This window comes from Vicugna pacos, chromosome 21, assembly GCF_048564905.1.
Source record: "Vicugna pacos chromosome 21, VicPac4, whole genome shotgun sequence".
Lineage (NCBI taxonomy): Eukaryota > Metazoa > Chordata > Mammalia > Artiodactyla > Camelidae > Vicugna > Vicugna pacos.
This window is the reverse complement of record NC_133007.1, coordinates 18,733,202-18,759,518: the sequence shown is the minus strand read 5'-3', so window position 1 is coordinate 18,759,518 and position 26,317 is coordinate 18,733,202. Positions and strand designations below refer to the sequence as shown.

At 47.8% G+C, this 26,317-nt stretch overlaps 1 protein-coding gene across 3 annotated transcripts in view; it reads left to right on the top strand.

The window, feature by feature from the left end:
- Positions 1-26,317, top strand: part of PBX1 (PBX homeobox 1) — a 279,686-nt gene that overhangs the window by 62,825 nt on the left and 190,544 nt on the right. The window contains exon 1 of one of the 3 annotated variants that reach the window (XM_072946219.1): positions 9,345-9,516. The exons of the other annotated variants lie outside the window; for them this stretch is intronic. Coding sequence (XP_072802320.1) covers positions 9,360-9,516 — 157 coding nt within the window. The 5' untranslated portion in view covers positions 9,345-9,359. Of the gene's footprint in view, positions 1-9,344; positions 9,517-26,317 lie in introns of those variants that run through there. 3 annotated transcript variants of the gene reach the window in all.

Sequence of the window (26,317 nt, the reverse complement as noted above, 5' to 3'; positions counted from 1 at the left end):
TCTCACTGCAGCTGAGTTTTCTGAACCTTTTAAGAACTGAATTGATGGGATGTGGAATTTGATAGCCGATAAATTAAGGATATTGGGAAATTTAACGACTCTATTAGAAGACGGCATTTCCGGAATCAGTCGCAACATTTGCTTGTGTGTCTGTGTGTGTATCTGCAGAAATCCTTTATATATGTATCGCTCTGTTTTTCTATCTATCTAGATCTATATGATATGTGGGGTGCTATAAAATTTTTAGTGCCTTAGTTTGGGTTGACCGCCTTATTACTCACGAGTGAGCTATACGGGTCTTCCTTAACAAGTGGCAGTAAAGGCTTTACAGCACCCCTTACACCGTCACATATTTTTGTTTAGGCCACATATTGTCTTTTTCTTTTTAAGTCTCCCTTTGCTCATGTCCCTCTCAAGTACCTTTGTTGCCATGGCAACCGTTCCATCATTGCTTAGGGTGGAGCGGACTGATATCCGTCCTGCAAGTTTCTTTAAGTCAGTGCTTGCTCGGCTGACCTCCAACCCCCAGCCGGGGCCAGGGCTGGGGCCCTTCACCTGGTCACCTCGGGCCCTTCGCCTGGTCACCTCGGGCCCCTTTTTCCTTTTCCTGCATCTCTGTTTATTCGACTGCTGTGGCCAGCCCTACGTTAATCATTCTCCATGTCTCTGCGGAACTGTCCTCTACGGAATGTGAAGAGGCTGACAGTCATGATCTAAAAATCAAAAAAAGAGAAAGTTAACCTTGAGCATTTTGAGTTAAATATGGGGCTGGTTGGCTACATAGGAAATGTACGTGGGAAATGTGGCCAGGCCGAGGGGGAAGAAAGCCGTCTGCCTATCAGAGCCCGCACTGTTTCTGCAGGTTGCCATGTGCAGTTTTAGGTCCTTTCTCTCTGTCTCTGAGGTTTTCCCCCTTCCAGAAGACCTTCCCTTTCCTTGCCTTATGGACTGTTAGTGTTGGAAAGGAGCCACAGAATTGAGTCCAACCCACTCACTACATTTTCGAGGAAACTGAGGTGCGAAAGGTGCTGAGGGCGCTCAGCCTTCAGTGGTGCAGATGCAATGAAAACCTGCGTCTCCCAGTCCCCGGCTGGACTTCAGCTTTGCCCCGATTCCTTAAATTATTCAAAACATTTTACTGTCAGGCCCGTTTCCCATCAAGCCACCTCAGCAATTCTTTTAAACGTGGGTGTAGCTGTTGTAGAGAGATCGTTTGGCAAAAGTAGACAGGTGGTGAGGCTGTTCCCTCCAAATTTCTCAATTCTTTTTCCAGCGAGAAGGTTGTCTTGCCAACTCCTTGATTAAAGGTAGTGGTTCCTGTAATCTGTTATCTCACCCACATTTGGGATGCTTGTATGTGTGACTACATTTATTTATATATTTTATATGGGCAATATTTTGACTGTTTCTTTTTTGAAAGACAGAGTGAATGAGTATGCCAAAAATCACAGATGATACGAAAAATGCTATCAGTTAAAAAAAAAAACACAACAACACTTTTTCAGGAAGGTGACTCAAACAACCTGAAAACGATACAAATTGGTCCTAATGTCATTTTATGAAGTCATTAGAAGAGGTGGAGCTTGTGATCAGTGTGGAGAGACTTCTGGAATACTACATGGCTGACTGTTAGTGGTTCTTATTAGGGAAAAGAATTCAGATCTGAGAGTCTTTTGGCATAGAAAGGAAGATTTGTTTAATCCCTTCTTGGGTGACGTGAAAAAGAATCCTGAATGTATTTTTCTTTTCTGAGTCTCTTAAGTCTGAGTGAGGTATTTTACACGCCCGGGTAATGTGGTATTTTAGGAGAAAAGTCATGTTCACCTGGGCTTTCTGACCTGTAGGCATGGTGCTCATATACTTAAATATGCAGTTTTCATAAATAGGCTGCCTGTGGCAACTAGTGATTTTCCGTTGGTGCATCTATCAATCAGGACACATTCTAATATTCCATTTGGTATCATTTTTCTGTTTCCCAAATACTAGGGAAAAGGAAAAGCTAATATTCACTAGGATCCTATCAAGCAGATGAAATGAGATAATCTACAGAAAGTGCATTGAATGACCCTGAGTTAGTATGTCCATTTAACAGATGAGGAAACTGAGCCCTAGAGAGATTAAATCAGTTGCCCAATCTCCTGTGACTAGTAAGTGACAAAACTCAGGTTTTTCTGCTTTCAAAGCCTACATTCTTTTCTCTCAATCACATTGCCCCCACTAGATCCTTGGCAGTTACTGTCTTGTGCAAATTTTTAGATCTTTGCTTTTATCATGTGCTGAATTCCTTCCTCCCCAACTCATAGTGGAACAAGAATGGCAAGTATTTGGCATCATCACACAAAAAGCCCGAGAGTCAGCAAGTCTCTCCTTCCTGTGAAGCCACCTTGTCGGCTCCAACAGGTTTCCAAATAGTGTGATGCCACTGACAGTGGATTATGAAAGCAGCACATGAGGTTCATGAGGGAGATGCAGGGACCTGGCAGAAATTGGGGGGTGGGGAGGTAAGAAAGGAAGAAGCAATATATTAACTTTACTAACACATAGAGTTGCTTATTCTTTTTCTTCCAGGTTAATATACATAACTCTAAACCACACTTTTTTTTTAAAAGACACTTTTTAAAAGCCTCCATCTGGCTTAGGTCGTAGATGAAAGTCCCAGTTACAATGAAACAAATAATTTCATAAACACAGTGGGGGAGATTTTTTTTTTTCTCTACAGTGTTCAGGGTACTTTCTGAACAAATTTTAATGTAAATGCCTTTGGATGTAAACAACATAGAAAAGCTAGAAACCATAGTTTTCAGATTCATGTAAGAAAATCATGGGCTCTGGAGGCGGAGGACAAAAAATTGAGAGAGGAAAGGAAAAGCTATCACTTGATGTTGACCCTTTTACTGAGATAAGGTGCAAAACAGAAATATTCCTCATAGAGAGTGACAAGTCCACTTACTTAATTCATTACTTATTTTACTTATTGGAGAAGCTGCTTATTAGCCTCTGGGCATATTGACAAGTGTGATAGAGAAAAGGCAGTCCCTGCCATCACAGTTTACAATCCACAATAGATAATATACAAACAGGACGCGGTGTTTTTGCAGACAGACACTTGCATCAGATACCCTTTAAACGCACAAGAGGAAAGCAGTGAACGTGCACGTGAAGTCACTAGGGTAAATCAACTTCTGTAGTGAAAGAAGGCAAATAGTACACATCAAGGAACCGGAAACGAGTCTGAGCCACGTTTGACCGTTCTCCACAGTTAACGACATTATTCTGGGAGCCAGTGTGACTGCAGCGGAGTCAGGGACTGGGCGCGCCGTGTCGAGACTCGCTGCTTCCCTACGTTGAGGCTGGGCAACACGCAGCAACAGCCCTCACCTTCATGGGCCGTCAGTCGGGGAGAGGCAAACGGGAGACTTGGCGTCAGCCACAAATCACGGCCCGTTGTTGGATTCCGTCTGACCCTTAGCATCGTTTTATCTGAGTCCTCTCGGATTTAATGTGATTCCCTTCACGCCACCCTTCCCTCTGGACAAATACTGATATTGTTATCATGGTCATCATGATGACTTGGGGCCGACCTAATACCCTTCTGCCTCCAAACCACAGGACCTTGCCATGGCCCGGGCGTTCAGAGCCATCGCAGCGCCTCGTTGACCCGGCTGTACTGGAGCTGAAGCTACACAGAAGGGAAGCCTCCTTTAGTGCCCCGCCTGCCCTTGCCCCCCCCACCCTTTGTCTTCATTGGGGCTTTTTTAACCCCCTGTGGTGCTGCCCCTTCTCCCAAGGAATTACAATCCCCAATATCCTGGTTTCAGAGGGCGGTAGGGAAGAAGTTGGGCTCCAGTTCGGAGAGGTGAGACCTGTGCACCTGTGCTCAGGTTCACAGCAGGCTTTCCTCCTGCTGGACCCGGGAGTGGGAGAAAAGCCAAAATCTCCAACCTCCAGTGTACAGGTCTCCGTAATCCACGGGCAATTTCAGGAATTATAGACGTCCTCTCGGTGTAGGATGGGCAGAATGCCCGCCAGGGGTTCGATGCTGCTCAAGCCCTGTGTTTGGGTTTTTTCTCTACCCATTGCTTTATATCAACCCCTCAGATACACTTATAACGAGGCTTTTCTAATGATGAGGAGACGGGGAAGAATCAGTGGTGTGGACACATTAGCCACACAGGATGTGTGTGGTCTAGAGAACGTGTAACCGTGAATTTACGGTTGCTCTCCACCAGCCTGATGGTGGTGGGAAGGTGAAAATGGGGGAAGTGGGGAGGGCATGGCTCAGTGGTAGAGTGTGTGCCTAGCATGCACAAGGTCCTGGGTTCAATCCCTTGTACTTCCACTAAAAATAAAGAAATAAAAACCTAATGCCCTCTCTCCCCTCAAAGAAACAAACAAACAAAAATGGAGGCGGAAAATGATGTTATTAAGGATGGCTCTGGGAATGACCTAAAAGGTGGAAAATTGATTTTATGGTGCTTGGACCCTAAATCTGCTCATACAGGGTGAAGAACTAGAAGAAACTTTAGAAATCCCCAGCCGCTTTGTTTTACAGAGAAGAACACCCAGAGTGGGTATTAACTCATACAGTTAGTTACAACTGGGACTCAGAACCAGTTTTTCCTGGTATCAGTTCCACAGTACCACACCCTCAGTGTAGAATGTCCACAAATGAATGGCGTTGACTTTTTCTTGCTTTTCAGAGCCACCTCTCTCTCTCCCTTTATATTATTCATGCTCACATCATTTCCTATTACTAGTGTTTTCATTGCTAGGACCATTTGGCTATCATTCAAGGATCCCCCGCTTGGGTTGTTTCTTGAGTCTGGTAGAATTTGAATGGAATTGATGGAGTTCGTGATCACCTAGGAGGTGAGAGCAGGGCTCTGGCTCTGACTGCCAGGGTTCGAATCCCAGCTCTCCCATTTACATGCTGGGTGACATGGGCGTGTTATTGGACCCCTTTGCCTCAGCATCCTAATCCGTTTAATAGGAAGAATGACAGAAGTATCTGCTTCGTAAGTCTCTCTGCCACAGGTAATATAGCCAAAGCCAATGAAACAGTGCCTGGCGCATGTTAAGCCTCATAGTATGTTTTTGTTTTTGTTATTCATTTCCTTCATCCTCCAGCGGTGACCTCGAGCTACCTAAAAGGTTGTATAAGTTAACCTCCCACTTAAAGGGGGAAGGGGCCCGTCTGTAACAGTCCTGGATGACGGAACCTAGCTCTGTGTGGCTCCTCTCCTTGAAAGCCAGCTCACCACCCCCTGTAATCCTCATCTTCATGCGTCTGCATGGCTCACTGAGTGTTCCTCCTGGTTTCTTAGAGCTTATGGTTATGGGCTGCTGGGAGATTCAGCCAGTGGCTCCTTCAGGGATGTGGTGGCCATGTGTTTTCTGAGGGCAGAGGGCAGTGTCTGGTTTTCCACTGGCCCCGCTGGGTTCTGCACCTGCTGGGGCTCACCTTGGCCTAAAGGATGATTATGCTGAAGCACTGATCCAGGTGAGCTGTGGAAAACAGAATTTACCATTTCCTTCTTCTTCTCGCCTTAGGCGTAATATTATTTCATGAAGGCTTTGAAAAGAGAGTGCTTTTTGAACTTGACTTACTGGTGAACCTGTCTGGCCCAGACTGCCCTGGCAGCGCTCAGTATCCGCTCTTCCCTTCCTCCTGTAACGCTGTTTGGATTCTGTTTTTGGAATATGAGTTGCCCAAATGTGTTGTAGTGTGTGTTGGACGACTGTAAGCTCAAAAGGGAGGCGTCAGCTTTTTGTTAATACACCGCTGTCCTCTGGGCGCAAACTTTGTTTCACGTTACACAACAGTGGGAGGTCAGGACTCCCTGGGACATTGTTTAAGGTCTTTGTTTTGGGGGTTTGTATTTTTCAGAGAACGGTACCTCTTTGTGATTTTCTAGCCTGTCGGGACTTGGAAAGGCCCAGACATTTGGGGTGGGGACCTGCTGCTCTCAGTTTCTGGGAGAGCATGGTGTTCCTTGCACTTTGTTGAACGTAGTTCTGTGTGGATCCGTCCGCTGGCCCCCAGCCTCCTCTCAGCCTTCTAGGTGACAAGAGGCGGTGATGTCTGTCTTTAGAGATGGCAACTGTGGGCAGGAGTTAGCTCTTAGGCTGCAAATATGCTGAGTGAGCCTCCTTTCTTTCCCCTTCTGGGAGGAGATGCTGCTTTGAGAAGGTTGAAGTGTATATGAGGGGTGGGGAGGCAGGATATAGTGTGGGTGGGGGTGGGGAAGAAAGGAGGAACAACTGTAAAAAATGTTAATTTATTAATCACTGAATATATAGCAGTTCATCTGAAATGCTGTTGCTATGCCAACACCCTGGGAGTTTATTTTCTTAATCCAAGAGAGGAGCTCTCAGTCCCCTGCTCCCCTGCTGTGTCATTTGAATTTGCTGCTGCCACCGTGGTATCTGTTTTAAAAAGTAGGGGGAGGGGGAGAGGAGGGGGGGTGTCGTTGCAGGAGGGGAAGGAGGGAGGGGAGCTGGGCGAAACCACCAAAGCAGTCATATGCAAAGCAGGGAGAGGCCTTTCTCAGTACGACTTAGTAAAAATGACACAAATTAATATACTCTGCTTAAACCAGACCAAGATTAATGGTTCTCTTTCAGTGCAGCTTAGCCCAACTGTCACTCGACAGGCGTTTGTCGGACAAAATCAACACTAATCAACATTTATTCGTCTCTTGCCCTTGGGTCTGGAGAGCGCGAGCGGGCTGCGCCATTCTCCCGCGCGGCTCGCCACGCTTTTCGCCCTCCATCCAACTTCGCCATACATCACCCTTCCTCCGGGTGCCTCTCCTCGGACGGATCCACACACTCAGCTATCAGGGTACATTAGAGGCATGATAGATTTTCTGTTTTAATTTACATCTATTATATTACAACATAACAGATTTTGATTCAGTAGAGACCAGCATCTCCTATAGGCAGACTCCTTGGAAGGATTTTTGCATTAACTTATTAAGGTTGGTTAGGACGTCGCTTCGAATAGGCTCCCCCCCTCTCTCTCTCCCCCTCTCCCCCCTCCCTCTCTCTCCCTCCCCCCCCCCAGCTCGCTCAGTAAAGATGTCTGGGTGCACCTTAGTCACAAGCACAGCTTATTCTTTCTAGACTTGGCTTCCTGTACTGGGTCACATGAGGCTGGCTGGGTTCCTCCCTTACTTGCTGATTGGACTTTGATCAGCCAACAGTGGGAGCGGCGAGCTCCCTTCCCCGCCTGGGTTAATGGGCTTCGACAAATCTGGTGGCCTAGAGTCACTGGGCACCCCCTCCCTGTGGCTTCAGTCCTCGCCCCCAACATCTTTTTTCTTTTTCTTTTTTTTTTTTCTTTTCCCTTTTGATCTCAGTTACAGTTAGATCTTTTTACTGAAAGGTCTGCAGAGACAGGGGGCAAAAAAAGAGGGAGAAAACAGAATTGGCTGGGCTAACGAAGGAGAAGGCAGTTGGCAGGATGACTGAGGGAGTGAGTCGGAAAGACTGGTTCCCTGTCTCCCTGACCATCTTGAAAGCATCTTATTTCAGCTCGGAACACCGTGGACACGGCCAGCCTGTTCCTAGCGGGCGTGTGGGACATGTGTATTTATAGTTCCCCCGTAGAGTGCCTCTCGTCCTCATTTATGAAATTGGCTTTTTATTTTTATCCTCTTCTCCCCTTCCTTCCGCGGGTGCTGTAGCGTGGAGTCCATCTTTTGTTTGGTGACGTACTGGTTCCCCTTGATTTGGGGGAAGATTGGAGTGTCGTCTGACTGTGGACTGAGGTCACAGTCAGCTTTGGCTAGCTAATCACCTGTTTGCTGGCTGCCGAGAAGGGGCCAGAAATCCTCCCATCTGCTCAGATCCTTTTACCCTGTGTTACTTTATACGCGGACACCCCAGCTTTGTCAAATGTCCAGAGAGACTGTCTTTTTTCTCAAATTGGCTGTAGCACTATCCCTGGCCACTTAGAAGGCCTGAGTTGTGTTTTTTCTTTTTTCCCTGCCAAGCTGTCGATTCTGAACTGTGGTGAGGTTCCTTTTGTGGCCAAATGCAGGGGAACCATGGGCCGAGCTGGGGATGTGTGGTTCGTGTGTGTTTGCACGCGGCCGCCGTCGTGGAAGATGTGTCAGGAGGAGAGCTTAGGGCTTCCATTTTGGTTTCTTATTACGCAGCAATAAAGTAAATGACGCTTCATATAACTTTGCACTTAAGAGAACTGTAGCTCAGTTTAAGAAACCAGACTCCACCAACAGGAGTGCTCAGTACCTTGAACTTGGGAAGCGGACCTCGTTAATTTTAATGAGGGGAAAAATTCTCCAGCTGGGGCTGAGAAGAAGATGAAATAGCAATGAGGTTATCGCTTTGCATGATCTCACGGAACTCGGAGTAGAATCAGAATGATGCTCGGAGAATTTTCTGGAGTCCTGCGTAGAGATTTAGAAGAGAATATGAGTCCCTGGTGGGCAGAGCAGAACTTTATGTGGTCCCTCTTAAAGGGGCTGTTAGCAAAGTGAACCCATTAAAAAGTTGGGCTGAAGTAAAACTGAAAGAAGAAATAAATGAACATGATTCTTATGTGGGTGTAGCTGGAAAGCAATGCAGCTGGTATTATAGTGGCCGAGACAGCTGACTAGAAGCCAAGGGCTTCTGAGTTCACGTGCACGCCAGGACACTGACTTCCAGTGGGATTTGGGGCATCTGTTTCTTTATCACCCAAGGGCGGGAGGTGGGCTGAGGGCATCCTGTTATACAGTAGGCAGCTATTCGATTTGAACAGTAAGTTGATGACTTTGGCCCTGCTGTTGAGGAGCTGACAGATTGTGACCAGTGAGGTCAGGTTGTCTGTAGGACAATTTTGCCCACAGTCAGGAGAGGCTTGCCAGGATCCCCTGGCATTGGTCGGGGACCACAGAAAGAAGCATCACCATTTAAAGTATTTGGCCCTCGTTACTTCATCCTGTCCACTTCACAGCTGATCCCAGGAAAAAGGTCTTTATTTTACCACTGAAATCTTTGGAGCTTCAGGGCAGACAAGACAGGCTTGTTTTCTCCAAAAGCTCGAGGCTGCTGACTCAGGCTCTTTTCCCATCCTCTGTCATGTCACTGTGCTCGGTAGAAGATTTGTGCCACCATCAGGTACCAATTCAAGTGTCACCAAAGGGACACTGTTGGATTAAACGGGGCCATCTTGCTCTAGGGACGACCTGGATATCAGTGGAATGTTGAGCGGGACCCATTCCTACGTCTCAGGTTCCTTGAATTTCAGCCTTTTTCTCTGAAAGCTGTGAGGCAGCAGTTCGGGGCACTTGGGCTGCTGCTATGGCTCTGTGTGTATGTGATGGCAAATGCTGGTTGCCAAGCAGCAGGGAATGGACATAATCATGTTGCCTAGCAACAGCGGCAGCGTGGTCACTTGCGCAGACTTCTGCGCCTCTTCCTGTTTGGTCTGCTGGAAAACACAGATGGCTTCTGCGGGTTGCTCTCTGCCCGAGCCACCGGGAAATGTAGGAGAAGCAGCGAACCAGGGTGGGTAAATACATGCAGACGCGTGCTGTAAAATGATGGCTTTCGAGGCCGTCTAGGTCCGAGCCTTGATTTTTGCCCAGCGTTCCTCAGTTTCCCCTGTGAAGTTACTGTGCGTGGCTGGACCTGTAGGTGGATTGCTGAGCCAGAAGAGAAGTCTTGGGAAAGTGTCAGACTTCCCTGTGTGCTGCCCCACTCAGCCTGGTGAGGCTTTACTCTGGCAAGCATGTGTGAATATAATATAAAACAGTCAGTTTTCTGATAAAGACACACACACACACACGCACACAGCCCGTGTGAAAGAGACAGGAGGAGCAGAGCGTGACTACTCATTGTTCTTTGGGGTCTGAGGAACAAAGCAGCCAGGAGAGAGAAAGGCAGGCGGTCCCTGCCGGCTTGCCCTTTCTCCCGGCTCTGACCGGCACCTCGCACACGCGACGCCCCTCGGTGAGGTCACCTGTGCGCTATGGATGCGGAAGATGCCTCCTTGGCAGAGGCCTCCTGGGTCAGAGTCCGGCTTTCGCTCCTCTCGGTGGCTGTGTGTATGGAGCACGGGGGGTGTCTGAAGCTGAATGCTTAAGGAAGAGAACCTGGCGGCGAGAGAAAGAGTGTGAACGTGCGCCCCGTTGCCCCTCCTGGGGTGAGTGGGCACTGCCTGCCCGGTTCCCGTCTACGGGAGTTGAATTGCAGTCAGAGTACCAGCTTGGCATCAGAAGGCTCTAGATCAGCCCTTAGTGTCACTGCCTGCCAGCGGCATGGCCTTGAGCAGCCACTTGTCCCACCTGAAGCTTTGTGTTCTCCTCTGGAGGGGATGAGAGCAACACCTGCCTCTCAGGTGGGCCTGAAGATTCCAAAAGGCATTCATTTGTCAGCGCACTGGGCGTGTGGCAAGTGTGAAGGGGTTCTTGCTGCTGACCCCCTCCTAGCGGTTAAAGAGCAGGAAGGCAGAAGGGGAACGGAAGCCCTGGGCCTGCCGCCTGGTACAGACTTCAACATCTTGGGCTTTGTCCCCAGTCTTGGCCTTCCAAACAAGGAGCCATTATTTCCCTCCATTTAGGTTAGAGAAGACAAGAGACCCCTCTCCTTCTGATGCTTGACTCAGTTTGTAGGGAGCCTGGAAGGTATTCATTGATTTTTCGTAGTTTCTTAGCGCATCCTTACAGAATCAGTTAGGATGGTGTGCTCCCATCACACAGATGAAGAGATGGCAACACAGAACAGTGAGAGTCTTTATTTGGGATTCTAGAGACCACTGGTTCCAAGAGGGGATCAAACTCCTACAGCCTGATAGGGTAAATGAAGCCCTTGGCAGAGCCAGGGGGGATGGAGTAGTGTCAGAAGTCACCGTGGAGGCAGAAGGACCTAGGAGCCGCCTTGGATTTCAGATTTCAGAATTGCCAGATCAGCAAGTATCCTCTGGACGGGTTGCAGCCTGGCTTCTGGAGGCCTCACTGAACTGGCTGGGTCAGCAGGGTTGAAATCAGGCCTGTGCCTTCTCTGTTGTGTGTAGATTCGCACGTCCCCTCGTCCGCAGAGTGGCAGAGGGAGTCTATTGGGGAGTTCCAGGCTCTCCCCTTGCCTCTCTCACTGAAGTCCAGCAGCTGAGCCCTCCCTTTCTGTCCCCAGTGAGGATGACGATGACCATGACGTTGGCCTGTTTCTCAGAGCACGGTAGGCCTCAGGTTAGGAATTACTGGCTTTGGCCCTCCTCAGTGGATTGCGCCTTGCCTGACGTAGGTCCTTGGAAACCATGTGATGACACCCGCCTGAAGGACGGAAGGTCCTTCTTTTTCATGGGTTGCTTGGGCCTTAAAGCAGACACAGGCACCGGGTCTGCTGGACCCACAACTGTGAATAGCTTAACTCCGCTGCCAGAGGCGGGACTTGGGTTCTTAGACCCCTTTTGGCTCTGACAGTTACAACGTCTCCAAGGCACCCACATCCTCGGCCATGTCTTGTTCAGGCCGAGACCACCCCTTGGAAAGTTCCCCTTTCCGAGAGCAGCCATCCATGGACGGGGAGCAGAACGTGGAGGGCAGCGTGGTTCGAGAACTCCACACCACCTGTCCCTTCGGTTGCGTCCCCAGCTGCCTCTGACTGGCGCATTCCGTGGCCCTGGGCCACAGCTGCCTCGTGGCCCTCAGCACAGTGTTTTCCCCGGGGGCTGGGGGCAGGGAGGAAGGAGAGAGGAGAGGAGAGACGTGCGTGGGTCCACGTCCCTCTCTGTCCTGCATGAAAGGGTCCAGCAGCTTCCGCTGTGGCACCCGGGACATTCGCTCAGGCCCCTGGGGGACACACAGTGACCTCATCTAGCCCGTTAGGAAGGCAGTGAGACCTTTATCCTACCAGACCTGCTTCCCAGCTGCCTCCTTCCTTGGCTCTGTCTGGGAGCGCCCTGCCCTCTAATGTGATTCTCTCTGGGAGACACAGCGGAGGCCTGGGTGGCCACCAGTGTGCAGCCTCTGCCCTGGCCTGTTCCAGCTGTCCCTCAGCTGGCCTTTGGGGACGCACATTGGGACTGAGACCCAGGGGCAGCCGGCCTGAGGAGCGGCTTCCAGGCCACAGGTCTTCCCCAGCACTCTTTCTTCCTGTGGCCTTGAAGAATTTCAGCTCCCAGTCCCGGTCCGAGAAGAGCGGGAGGAAGATTTTAATGTCTGCGGAGTTTCATTCCCCTTCAGCGATGCGAGCCTGTGGCCTTGCATCCTCTCTGTGACAAATATCACACGTTGTGTTTGGTTTTTGCCTTGTCACAGTGACTTGTGGTATTCAGCTGACACCCTTCCTTTAAGGAAGTTGGAACACTTGATAAATTTGAAGCTTTTGATCCTCACAAATACCCCTGGAAAGTTGAGGCCCAGTGAGATAAAGAACCTTCATTAGTTAGACAACGTGCCTGCTGCTTTTGATGTGTCTTTTTCCCTCTCTCCCCCTGCCTCCCGCCTCCCCCTCCCCAGTTTCTCCCCCTACCCTTTCTGTTAGAAAATTGTCTGAATGTACAAGTTAGTGATATTCTACTTTCATACGGTAAGTCCTGTCTCTGGTACTGTGTGTTTCTATCATGTCTATTTTTCAGGAGAACTCAGGTGTATTTCCACATTTCCCTCCCCATCTCCCCGAGTGGGCATGGGAAGTTAGTAGCTACCCCACTTCAGAACTGCGGGGACACGGGTACAGACGAATTCAATCTTGTGGAGACCGAGACCCAGCGAGAAATGTCTTGCCAAAGCAATGTAACTATTAATAAGAAATGGACCTAAAAATAGAGCCCAGACGTTTCACCTGGCTCTCTTCTGCATCACTCCTCAGCCTGGTCTCGGACCAGGACGTGCAGGACATCTCTCCGTTTTCATACGGAGAACCAAGTTCGTCTCAGTGGTTGATTAGGGGCTGAAATTCTTTCTTTTTTATTTATTATTTTTTCATCTTTTTTGAGGGGGAGGTAATTAGGTTATTCATTTTTTTAATGGAGGTACTGGGGATTGAACCCAGGATCTCAGGCATGCCAGGTGTGCATCCTACCACTGGGCTACACCTTCGCCCCCCCGGGGATGAAACCCTTTAGAAGTGATGTGGAAACTTCTAAACACGGGGGTTCTGAGTCATCAGGATTGGCACTACAGTCTTGTCTTGTAAAGTCCTGGTAGACAGGAAGTGTTCCATACCTTTATTGATTTGAGTGGCTATTTTTTTTATCATAGCCAACACAATTCCTTTCATATCAGCAAGGATGCAGCGAACAGGTGCCACTTGCTTCAGAGAACAATACACATCATGAGATGCTGAAAGGAAATAATCTAAAAACCATCTGCCCTCAAGGAGCCCACAGTCTAGTTGTGGAGGGGGGACATGATGCAGAATGTCGGTCCTTTGCTTTCACAGGCTTCACTTGACGACTCTAAGGCAACAGGCCCCCTCTTACGTTTCACCCAGCCCAGCTGTTTCAGACGAAAGGCTTAGAGGCGGGCTTCTGCTGTGAAGGAGGTGATGTTTTATTTTAAGATAAAGTATAGGAGCCGCTGATTGATGGATTATAAACTGGGAGGTCCAGGAGAAAGCTTCATTCTGGGGGCATCAGTATATTTCACGGGAAGCCTCCTGGGCATTAATTCTGCCGTTAATTTTGTTATTAGAGATGTAGCCAAACAAAGGGAGGTGGCGAAGCTCGGGGCTGGTTTAACCTTGATGAAACAGTGATTTCACCAAGGATGATGTTCCCCCATCTATCTTCATCCATCAAGGCACTGCTGAAATATGCTAATGAAGCCCGGAGATAGGAGCCCAGAGCAGTTAAATGGGGCGTTGCAGACGCTCTCCGTACCCCCGTGACAGGGCGATGCCACTTACTGTCCAGATTTAGTGTCGGAAGGAAAGCAGTGCTGACGTGGTGTTGTGGTCAAAGACAGAATATAGGTGGAGGGTCCACGTAGCAGACACAGAGGGCAAGATATCAGAGGTGTCCACTCCAGAGTGGGATGGAAAAGCTTGGGTTTGGGTGAGGGGCTTGTTTTCTTTGATCCTCTTTGAGGCCCCTTCTAGCTAAGACATTTAGGAAGCAAATGCACATCGTACTGCAGATGGGGAAGCACTGTTGTTTGTAAGTTTCAGAATGTGACCCCCCCCACTTTGCACCAGATCAACTTATCTGTCACCATGTCGGTTTGTATTTCTTCCCAGTGGTTGAATGAGCTAAGACTTTTTTTAAAGTTATAATTTACTGGGGACATATTACATTCATACATTGTTGGGCATACAGACAGGGTATTTCATATACTTTAATTAAATTCTTACAAACATCCTATGAAAAAGTGAAATTTCAGCATATCTTTTACAGAGGAGGTTTGAGAGTTAAATTCATGCCAAAAATCACATAGCCATAAGTGGCAGGGTTAGGGTTCAAATACACGTCCATCCAGCTCCAAAGCCCTTGTATGAAGCGTCCATCCATGGTCAGCTCTTATGCAGGGTGTGTCTGGGAATCCTTGCTAGCTGTTGGGGGTGGCTTGGCTCCCTTACATATTCATACAGTCTTTGGGTTCACTGTAACTTTAACTTCAGCATTCCGTTTACGATTCTTTGTTTTCTAAATAAACCATAAGCTCCCTGAGGCCAGGGCAACAGTCCTCACTCTAGTGTCCTAAACACTGAGCATTTTGATTAGTAAGTCACCTGTCCACCGTTGCTACCCCCAGTGTCCCTGTGGAGGGCTGAGTTTGGCACCATGCTTCTAGTCAATGGTAAAATTAGGCCGGCCAGTTGCTTCCTGGTTTTCATACATTGGATGAACGCCGTGGGAGGTCGAGGTTTATAGTCTTTACAAGTTAATCCTACGAGGAATCACAGTAAAATTTCTTGGTGGATCCACGTCTGTTTCCTGCTAGTTCACTGGCTGCATCCTACCCAGCCCCTATCAGACCACGCCGAGAAAAAAGTAAGTAATGAATGAAATTTCGTGATTACTTATTAAACGGCATCTTCGGGCCAGTCTACTCAAGGAGCTATGTACAAAATTGTGCTGACCGTAGACAGTTAAGGTAGCCAGCCCATCTTTCTTGCCAGGATGGAGGTTCTGAACTCCTCAGTCGTCTTCAAAATCAGACACAAGAATCCCCAAATCTAAAACGAGTGTCAGCCACCCTCTTCACCAATTTTCAATGCAGATGGAGGGAGGCAGAAGCAAAAAGGAGAAAAGAAAGATGGATTTTTGAAAAAAAAAATTTGTTTTAAATAAGATGCTAAGTAACATAAATTCCTTGAAATAAATGGTTCTAGAAGAAATGTTCCATCTTGGCTTTTAAAGTCTGTTCTGCCATCTATCAAGCCGGCTCTGAACTTTGGGGACTCTCGGCTGTTATTAAAGAGTTAATAAACGAAGGCCTGGAGCTTCCAGGATGTCGTGGGGGTCAGTGGATCTTGCCAAAAGGTAACATCAGCCAGTGGAGTCGGTTGGGCTCCCCGCCTGGCAGATCTGTCTTTATCAGCTGCGCCTCCTCCACTTTCTAGTCTTGGAGTTCATATACAGTAAATCTTTCTCTTAATAAAGCCGTTTTTCAAATCTGACTTTGGACTAGGGACTGCTTTTTCTCCAAATGCAACAGCTGTTAAACATGGTGCATTGGGCACGGTGTATATCTCTTTGTTTAGTTTGGGGTTTTTAATATGAGCAGAGACATAAGGGAGCGGGAGGACGCATCGATTTCTTTCCACCCGTGAGTCAGTCACTGAGTTTGGAAAGAAGGCCTCCAGCCTCAAAAGGCCGCCGGGCTTCCCGGGCAACTCGCCCTTGAAGACAAAACCTATTGTCCCCTAATAACCAGCGCAGGGTCCCCCCTCCTCTTGGCGAGATAGAATTGTGGAGCTCAAGGTGTCAGCCCGCAGAGGCCAGACCTCTTGGCCCCTATCTGTCCCGGGTACACGGGGAAAGGCATTTTTGCCCCCTTACTCCCTCGTCCTTCTGTCACTGTCTCTGCTCCCAATGCGCAGGGGAGCATTAACTCCCTGCGGGGGAAAAAAGTTCACAAAAGAAATGAATTATGCATATGGAATTCATTTCCTTGATGAATAGGGAATCTGAACAAACTTCATGGCTGTTTGATTTTAAGGCAGAGGAGAAGGGCAGGGGAGGGCTAAAACAGTATAGACGAGGTGGAGGAGGGTGATCAAAAAGAATTTGGAGCAAGAGGTGGGAGAGGAACGATGGCAGAAAGATGTGGGTTTGAAATATTAAGGACAAAGTAAGTGGCCCTTTGAAAATTGTTCATGGCCCATTATTCTTGCCAACACACACACTGATACCTACCTCATTCCCAGTGACCACAGATATGGCAGCAGAGAAATTGGGGGTGGTGGTAAGATTCTACTGGGGAGAGATAACACTGCCATAGTCACCAGACCTGCTGCATTAAAAGTTTTGCAGTGATTTCTGATTGACTTCAGTCCAGGCCGACCACTGGCACTTGGGATTTTGAGGCCAGGAGTTCTGTGTTGGGTAGAGCACTGCATTTAGACGTAGAAGACCTGGATCTGAAGTCTAGGAAACACAGACTGTGTGACCTTGGACAAGTCACTTACCCTTTCTCAACCTCAGTTTGTCTCATCTGTAAATGGGGAGCACGGCCTCTGCCTTGTGGAGAGAGAAGGATTAAACCAGAGTGTTTTGACAAGTCACACCAAGTGCACATCTGAAGAGATTTTATTTTTCTGTCTCTGCCTCCTTTCCTTGACAGCCTTCTCGATGTTCGGGCTTTAAGCAAGCCAGAGTGTCTTTGGAGCAGAGTAAAAGGGTTATTGATTCGGAAGCACGTGGTGGGTAAAGAAAGACATGAGCAAGCAAGCAACCACCACCAAGTCTGTGATAATCCTGACTTCATCTGTATTATGAAAATCACTTAAAATAATCAGTCTGATGTTGTTGGCAAATTTAGCCGCGGAACCAGTGGTCGTTGCTGCAGAATGAGTTTGATCAACAGAAGGAACGCTCGTCATTGACAGCCACATAAATTAAGGAGTCAAGCTGAAGCTGGTTTTTAGAGTTTTTTGCGTAGCCCGATTACCAGGAAGAGGTGGCCTCTCTTGGCTGCCAAAGATCTGCGGGTGCTTCCAGACAGGAAGTGTGGCCACACTGATCCCCTCACTTCTGACTGTTCTCCATTACTCCTTCTTCCTCAGTGGGCCCCGCATGGGAACCCTAAGTCTTCAGGGGAGATATCAGAGGCCCAGGCATCCGTGCACATATGTGAGGGAGATTTCCCTGCTGGCTGAGAGGAGAGAGATGTTTTGATCGTCTTGGGGGACTTAAATCCCATCTCAGGATCAAGTGACTTGAGTAGTTCTGACCTGCCATGGTTAGTTTTCTCACAGTCCAAATGCAATACAAGCACTTTCCACCGAGGTGTGCTTGTTTTTACAAATGCCTTCTTCTCTCTCTTGTTTTTGGGGAAATGAGGATGTGTAATGTGGTAAAATTGCATTCTCTGGGCTATCCATCATCAACACACGCTACAGCTGCCCAGGGTCCCAGGGTGAGGAAGTTTTCCATCTGTGCCCCATGGGGGGGTGCCCTGGAGAGGGTTCAAGGGTGCCCCTCCTGGACCCCAGCCCCCACTTCAACCTCTGCAGCTCTGTTTCATGGATTTTGTTTATTTGACTTTATGGGTGACAGTCAGCCTCTAAGAAATGTTTGAAACCCAGTGGTGCAGAGAATAGGACCACTACCTAGTATGAATTATTTATTTGTTTATTAAGATTTTCCTGGCCCCTTTCCTCCCAGAGCTCCAGGCACTATGTGGAACCCTTGAAACTGGAAGCAATTAGCCCTAAAGCTGGTAAACAAGGCCAGCGGGGGAGGAAACTCAGGAAAGGATGGGACGAGAAGGAAGGAGAAGAGAAGAGAGGATGGGGTTAGCAGTTCAGACCTCAGAGCCTCAGCCAAAGGAAGCAGGTTCTGAAGACCGAGGGTTCTGGGGGAGGAAGCCAGCTTTGGCAGGACAAGTTGTCATGTTCTCAGGGGAAGTCACTTCACCTTCCGGAGCCTCTTCCCTGGGATGGAGGTGACCTGGGTGACCTCCCACACCCCTCCCAGGTATGACTTTCCACCGAGGCTGAGAAGCTTTACCTTTTTTGGTGAGCAGGCCTACCTAAGACTGCTGCCAAGTCATTATGGTCATAAAAATGTGTTTTTAATGTTCTGTATAAACCTTTCCATAACAAGTATATTTGGTACCGAGTGGTTTCCAACCCCGGCTGCATGTGAAGATCACCCGGGGAGCTTTTGCGAAATAGCCCACCAGGGCCTGGGCTCCAGCCGGTAACAATGAAATCAGAACTTTGGGGGGCTGCTGCTGAGCGTGTCTTTTTCAAAGCACCCCAGCACATCATATCATGCACCAAGGCTGTAAAATCCTGTGTGGGGACTGGGGGGAGGGGGTGGCAATCAGTGAATTGGCGATGCTTAAAGAAAAGCAAAGAAGGGCTTGTAACCTGGGGGGGATGTGGTTTCAAGTGCTCACGGTGGGGGAAGGGAACTTCACACCGCTTTGATATCCTCAAGCTCTCGGGTATTTAATACATGTAGTTCTTTGGCTCACGTAACTCATTTTTCACATACTTCAAGGCTGGGAAGCTTCAGAGCTGTCACAGCGACTTCTCTGGGCACTTTTTCAGCTACCTGGTTCCCAGTGAAAGAGCACGTGCCGCACGCTAGGCACCGTGCCAGGTATGTTACACCTCAGGCAAATTGCACGTAGCAGAGAGCTCCCCATTTTACAGAGGGGGAAACTGAGGCCCAGCGAAGCTAAATCATTTGCTCAGGGCCCCAACACTTTGTAAATAGCAGAGAAAGGCTACTAAACCTATGTATCTCGCTCTAAAGCCATCTCCCCTTTCCACTACACTCTCTGTCTCTCAGAACGACCCTGGAGTTGTCACCTGCCTTCTCTTGATGGCAGGCCCTTTGCTTTCTTCTTTCAAAGAAGTGAGAAAGTAGGAGGGGAGAAATTGGCTTCGATAGGAATTGCTTTGGAGGTTGGCCACTTAGATTCACAAAAACATGCAAATGCAAAGGGGCCTCTAGTCTCATGGTGAGCTTAGAATTAGAACTGGGCCAGAAGAAATAAAATTTGGGGGTATTCTGAATGGCGACATGCTTTTTGTTTAACTGCTGTGCCTTGGGTGTCACTGACATTTCCGAAGCTCTCTGCACTTCTGGTTCCAACACGGCAGCCTGTGCGCTGTGGTCACGACACACTCCTGGGCTCACCATCAGGTCGCCTGAGGTTGAAATGTGCTAACACTGGCCTCCAAATTTAGTTCCGCCTTCTCCCTGAGCTGTACTCTTAATCACCCCGCTTACTTCCTTCCAGAACAAATGCACTACGTGTGTGTCTCCTTCCCTTAACAAAATGTTCTATAATCATGTTTTCCAGCGAAAAGCAAAATTAGTCCCCTAAATGTAAAACGATTCTAAAGCTCTTCTATGAACGGATTGCTTTCCTTCAGGGATGGCAGTGCTTCGTACAGGGCGCTGACTCATCGGTTCTCCCCATCCAGGGCATCAAGGCTTGAACCACATTCTGACGAGGAAGCTGAGGCCTTGTGGTGGTTGTAGGTGCATAACACTTTGGTTGGGCTTCTGTAGGCCTTCAACCTGGGACACATGGGACAAAATCATCCCCCTTTTGGTGACACCCGAATCTATTCATTCTTTCCCAGCATGTGAAACAATTAGGCAGATTTCCCACATCAGTGGTTCACACCTGTGGCTTGGAGTCACGGCCATGTGTTTCCCTCGACCACGACCCACCAGGTTTAAGCATAAGGAGCTCACACTCCTCTTCCTTGGCCTCCCACATGCTTCACATCCCTCTAGCAGACCCCGTAGCAAACTTGCAAGTAAGTTTTATTTATTTATTTTGTCCCCTCCCCTGCTTGTCTGGGGTGTGGTAGGGCAACCTTACACACATGCCGCTCCAAATGGCCATGCTGGGTCTGTTCTAAGTTTGAATCCTGTCACTGATCCAGCCTTCAGCAATTTTCCTTTCAGTGCTAATTAATAAAAATGATGGCTTTCTTTTTTCCCTTCTCATGAGAGTGTTGCCAGCTTTGGGGGTTCTTTGAAAACCTGCTTGAGATGTCCAGGGCCAAAGGAAACAGTGGTGTTTGGCTTTAAAGGATGGGCTTGGGTTCACACACATCCTCTCTCTGAGAAAGGCTGAGACAGAGCAGAAGGTTTCTGGGAAGGGGTGTGGAAGAAGGTCTCAACTTTAGCTGTGTGGATCCGCCGATTAAATTAGGGGAAGCGTTGCCGCCCAGCTGCCAGCCCTGGGCTCCACGCTGTGGCCGGAGGAGTCGGCTCCTTTAGGGGACAGGGAAGCAAGTGCAGTAAAGGGAGCCTTTCTCTTTGCTTCTTTAGATAGAAGATTATTCTATTGGAAAAAAAGGAGCCCCTGACTTGGTCTGATGACCGCCAGGTCATTCCTTCCGCATTGTAGGGAGAAGAGAAGGCCGTCATGGTCCCTGAGGCCTCCCCTTGCCAGTCCACCCTCTTGATGACTAAGTGGGCACAGGGCTTTGGCTCTTCTTGCTGAAAGTGTGCACATTTAGGGCTGTTCTCAGTCTGGGTGTAGCTCAGGCCACTCTGCTCGGTGGTCTAGTACCTGCTGCCTGAGTTTTCTTTGTCAACACCCTCCCCGCCTCCCGCCGCCAACCTTCAAGAAAAAAAAATGCTCAGGGGGCCAGCCTTTCTATTCCTTCTCCACCACCTCTGCGTCCTCTCCCACATCTTTTCCGTCTTCCAGTGCCCCTTTAGTAACATGGAGAGATGGAGTCAGGGTGGTTGAAGGTGGGGGGCAGGATGCTGCAGCTGGGGGAGCTGCAGAGCGGGAGGAGGAAGGGACCACCACTCCCAGCAGAGCGCAGCCCGGGCCCGCCCCCAGCCGCCTTGTACCTGCTGTCTCCGGAGGAGGGTGATGAATTTGGTTTGCGCCAACATTAAACTGATAAATGAAATTTGTATGTTAAAACAATGATAATTTCATTGTCTTTTCCTTCCTTCTTTGCCATCCACGCTTCCGTGTCACCCCTCCTCTTACTCTTCAGCTTTGGGGAAGGTGGGGGGGTGGTGACGATGTTGGGGGGGTGCTTGGCAAGCTGTCGGTTTGCATTGTGCGGACGGGGAAAGGTCTCTACCTGGCTCATTTTGTCCCCTTTGCTTAGGCTGTCACCGCTGACAGTCCTCATGTTTATTTCATCTCGCGTGGTGGCTGTCTCGTTTCCCTACCCTCCGATGTCATTAACGCACAGAGAGCGGGCCCTGCAGTGTTGAGCCTAATGAATTCCGCTGTGGCTGCTCTGCTCCCCACCTCGTTACCAAAGCTCAAGGTGTCAAATTAAACCCAGCCTGGAGAGAATGAGAAAGTGCGGGAGAGAACCATGAGCAGGGGAAGAGGGAGGGCCGGAGAACACAGAAACAACCTTCCAGAAAGAGCAGGGTGGGGCGAAGACGGGAGGGAAGTGGGGCAGAGAGGAGAGCCACCAATCGGTGACTTCTGGTGACCAGGTCCACTCTAAGCGAGACTCCGAGCCGGACCTGATGACCCTGTCCCTCGTTGGGTGGGATTCTGCGTGTTGGCCTTGGCTGTGGTGTGTTGCCTTTTTCTCATTGCCTGGTTGATTTATCCTCATGGTTTATGCAGATCGGGCACCTTGCAAAGCAGACAGAGTAGCTAGAGCAAGTGAGAGCAGACAGAGCTTGTGGAAGGAGTGTGTGTGTGTGTGTGTGCGCACACGTGCTCGTGTAAGGAAAAGTGGAGGCCAAATCTTTAGTGGCCTGAGCAGCTGCAGAAATCCGTGTTTCAAAATGGTGGGAAGAGCAAATCATCATGTAAATGAACATCATCCCAGTGGGGATGCTCTCTGGTAGATGGCCTTTCGTGATCCCTACCCCGGTCTGGAGAATAATGATCTCTGTTGTATATAGCATTCTGCCATCTATAAAGCATCTTTCCATATGATGTTGGCATTTTCTCTTTGGAGCAGTTTTGTTCAAAACAACTGTTAATAATAGAAGTTGCCCATTTTACAGACGGGGAAAATGTGGAGCAGAGATGCTAACTCACTTGCTAGAAGGTGAGAGGACCTGGGTTACGTTTTTCGGTTCTCTGTTTCCAGAATTCAATGTTTTTCCCCTTATACCACTAAACTTGCTAGGTTTAGACAGAGGTGGGAGGAAGTTGGTGATGAATAAGCTTGTGGATTTTAAAAATTGAAGTAAATTTACGTACAGTAAAATGGATAGATGTGAAGTATACACTTTGATGTGTTTGGACAAGTGAGTGTAGCCATGTGACCAATGCCTCTGTTCAGGTCTAGAGCACTTCCATCACCCTGAGAGTTTCTTCTGGTCCTTTCTGCTTCAATTTACCGTTCTCCCCAACCATTGTTCTAATTTTTTCCATCCTGGGTTAATTTTGCCAGTTCTTAACACTTTACATGAATGGAATCATGCAGTATGTATACTTTTGTGTCTGGCAATTACCCATCATCATGTTTTTTGAGATTTATACATTAACTTTTTTTTTCCTTTTTATGGCCAAGGGGCAGCACCTCAGCGCCCTCCTCCCACTCCAAAATTCATGAGAAAAGATTCAGTTACGTGGCACTTTAAGGCCTATTCAGGCGAGACTCAGTGGTCACCAGTCAGTGGAAGAACCCAGGCAGTTAATGAATCTTGAGCATTCATTTATTCATCCAGCCACATTTATTCAACTGGAGCTAGGAAATAAAGTCAGCCCCTGCCTTCAGGGAGTCCACAGTTGGGAAACAGTATGTGATGTGTATTATCACAGAGAGGAGTGCAGAGTGTGATGGGAAGTGGAAGGGGGGCCCCTGGTGTGGCCTTCTTGCGTCAGGAACTGCACCCTAGAGAGGATGCCCCGGGGCAAGAGCTGAGTTTATGAAAATTAGCCAAAAGAAGTTATTCATTTAATTCAGTGCATCCCTCTCCGCATCTCTGACATCTTTCTTGAGTGCCTGTCTTCTGCAGGGTGCCATGCTGTGGAGGTGTGGTCTGGCTTCGGGGGTAGAAAAGTCCAATGTTGAATAAACAGAGATGGATGAGGCTTATGGGTGTTGGGACCATTCTTAACCTCCCCGAAAATGAGCTATTTCTGGTGTTATCCCATTGAGGTGATCAAGACCACGTGAATATGTCGGGTAAAGATCAGTGGGTTTTCTTGTGAGGCATCTAGTTTTTGTATTTAAGGGTCCAGAGCTCCAGTTTACCTCTTTGACTAGGGTCATCTGTTTTTGTTTTGTTTGTTCGCACTGGGCTTTAGATTTATAGAACCTTGTAGACAGTTGTGTGATGTGATTGCTCTAAACCTTAGTGGTGGTATGTGGCCTGGATATGCTGGCCTTATCCCATAGTGAAAGTACCACATTGACTGCTTTGGCATTAGAATCTAACATGGTTTAAGCACTTGATGAAGATTCTGTATGATAAATGAGGCTACGGCTGCCGTTGGAGTCAGTAGATATATTGAACAAGAAGGTAACGTAACCGTTCACCGTTGTAGTTTACGCCACCTTGACTGTCGTGGATATACAGATCATTGCCTTCAACGGCAGGTAGAGAGTGGAGTTAAGATGGTGTGTTCTCAAATATTTTAGAAATGATATTTTTTTAAAGAGAGTCAAAATAAGACATTCTCATTATCCGATTAATTGACCAGAAAGTGGGCTGCTTTATATAATGAATAACTCTTAGGATCTATTGGTGTTCATTCCCCAGTGGTAAGAAATGTCACGTAGATGTTGAGCTAACACATAAGTAATGCGGCTGTGGGCAGGTAGCTGAGCAAATATAGAAGCCGCGGAAGGCAGAAGCAAAAGCAGTCAAGTCCTGACAAACTCTCAGTTTCAGTGGACTAATTAACAGAACCAGGGATCTTCTGCAAGTCGGTGATAACTCAGAAGGCAAGTGCCTAGTACGTCTCTTGGAAATGTTTTCCCCAGCCGTATTTGCCTGTAGAATCTCTATTCTCCTAATGGATCTGATCCATATTTTGCAGAGTCAGAAAGTTTGAAATAATAATAGAATTCATCTCATCTGAATTGAGATCAACAAACTGGTAATGCTGAGCGTTTTCACTTCCCAGAAACGAAATTAGGAAAAATACGTCTTCATAGCATTTCAAGACTAAGTAGGCTCCCAAACCTATGTAGGACCACAGCACATCTATTCCCTTCATCTTAGGTAAATCACGAGGAGAAAAGTGTCCGGAGTTGGGCTGAAACATGGCCTGCCGTTTGATGCGACCGGAGGATTTGCTGTGTCAATTTAGGATAGAGTGATGGACACGGAGGAAATGAAGGGAAAAACCCTTCACAATGTGAGATAGAAAGTAAAAGGACAACAAAATGCTAAAACGTACAGGAAGTTCTTATAATACGACTAATTGTGTATGAGGTGGTGGGTACCAGTTGCTTCCAGTATTCTCATGTTATAGAAATGATATCCTATTGTACTATTATCTATTCTATGCTGCATAGAATAATATGCTTATACTGCATCAAGCATAGGTGATGTGGTTTTTCATCAGCTGGTGCACTTGGTTACCAAGTACATTTGTGAGTGGGTTAACTGTGTGACACCAAGCCTGTGTTAACAACGGAGGAACGGCGTCTCCTATGTGGGATACTGGGCTAAAGCAACGATATTAAGACAGCGTATTCTGGTCCAAATAAGCAAATCGTCTGCTGTTTGATAAATAAGAGGAAACAGTGGAGTCTGTTGATCCTGTTTTCCACAGGGTGGGACAGTAGAGGAACATACGTAGAGGTGATAAAAAGTCGTTGATGCCAAGATGCGTGGTGATTGAGAGACATCACAGTGGAGCACTTATTTCAGTGACTTACAGTCATTCTGCCTGCTCTAGTTAAACATTTTTAGGATGTAGGAGATGTGTCATGCATTGGTTTCTGTTTGGAAGGTGGGGGCATTGCTGTCTTTCATGTAACCGGGAGACATTTGTCTCGACGGTAGGCAATGATAAACCAAACCCCGTATTATTATGATGTCTTAAAACTGGATTAATCGAAGCAATAAAATCAAAATAACAATAAATGCTTGTGCAATGTAGATTTACATCGAGTCAGAAATAAAGCAATAATTTCACAATTCTAGTATATTTCGTGATACCTGTACTATGGGGGCAGAAACAGGACATAAAATCCATACAAGATGCTAACAGCAACTTTAGCTGGTCCTGAGCTGTGGGACATGGGGTGTAGAGTGCAGTCACATCACGTGGTTCCTTCCTTCCTTCCTTCCTTCCTTCCTTCCTTCCTTCCTTCCTTTTCTCTCTTCCTTTCTCTTTCCCTTTCTTCCTTCCTTCCTCACTTCCTTCCTTCTCAAATAGAAAGGAGGCTGGTTTTTACTTTGATGGGTTGGTGGAGGAAAGAGAAGCTCTTTTTCTTTCCCCAGTTACATATGCTGTCTTACTGTCTTTCATTTACTCACCGTGATCTGTGTGGCTTTATCGAGCACTACGGTTAAGCCCATGCAACCTGCATGCTGTGCAGGAAAGAAAGGTGATGGACAGATAGTCCCAGAGTTACACAAACTCCTGTGCCCCTCCCTTCCATGACCTGCCATCCCGTCATTCCGGTGGCTTCGGGGATGGCCTCCTGCTAAGGCACCACTACAGAGGTGCCTCCCAGCAGCTCCAGTGTCACGGCTACTGGCATTTGTGCCCTGCTGTCAGGCAGATTCTAGGGGAGGAGGGAAGGAGAGTGACCCATGGCAGGTGAGTGGCAACTGGGGAGACCCACAAATTTAAAAATTGGTCCCTTTCTCTCTTAACCGCAGTGGTGTTCAGAATTTGTAGTTATGATGAAATAATGAATAAGAAAGAAAAAGGAAGAACAGAAGAAGGAGAACTGGGGGGAATACACAAAAACAAAAATCAAATCAACCTTACAGCCCATTCTAACCCGCAGCCGTGGTTTAGCTCACTTGTAAACGTGACCCTGTACCCAAAGACCCGGAAAGTGAAAGTGTGCTTTCTAAAGGTTCTGGTCAGCTTGGTATGTGTCCATCGACCAACTGCAAACTGCTTTTTAATCTGCTGCGGTCATAAAGGTTTCTGGGAATTCCAGTTCTTGCCTTTCTAAGAATGACCCAAACAAGCACAGATAACCACAAGAGATGAAACACTAGAGATCTGTTAATGTAGAGGATCGCTGTGACAGTTCCTCAGCGTCGCGAGCAGCTGGGACTGCAGCTTTTGCTCTGGACAGCAGCTTGCGA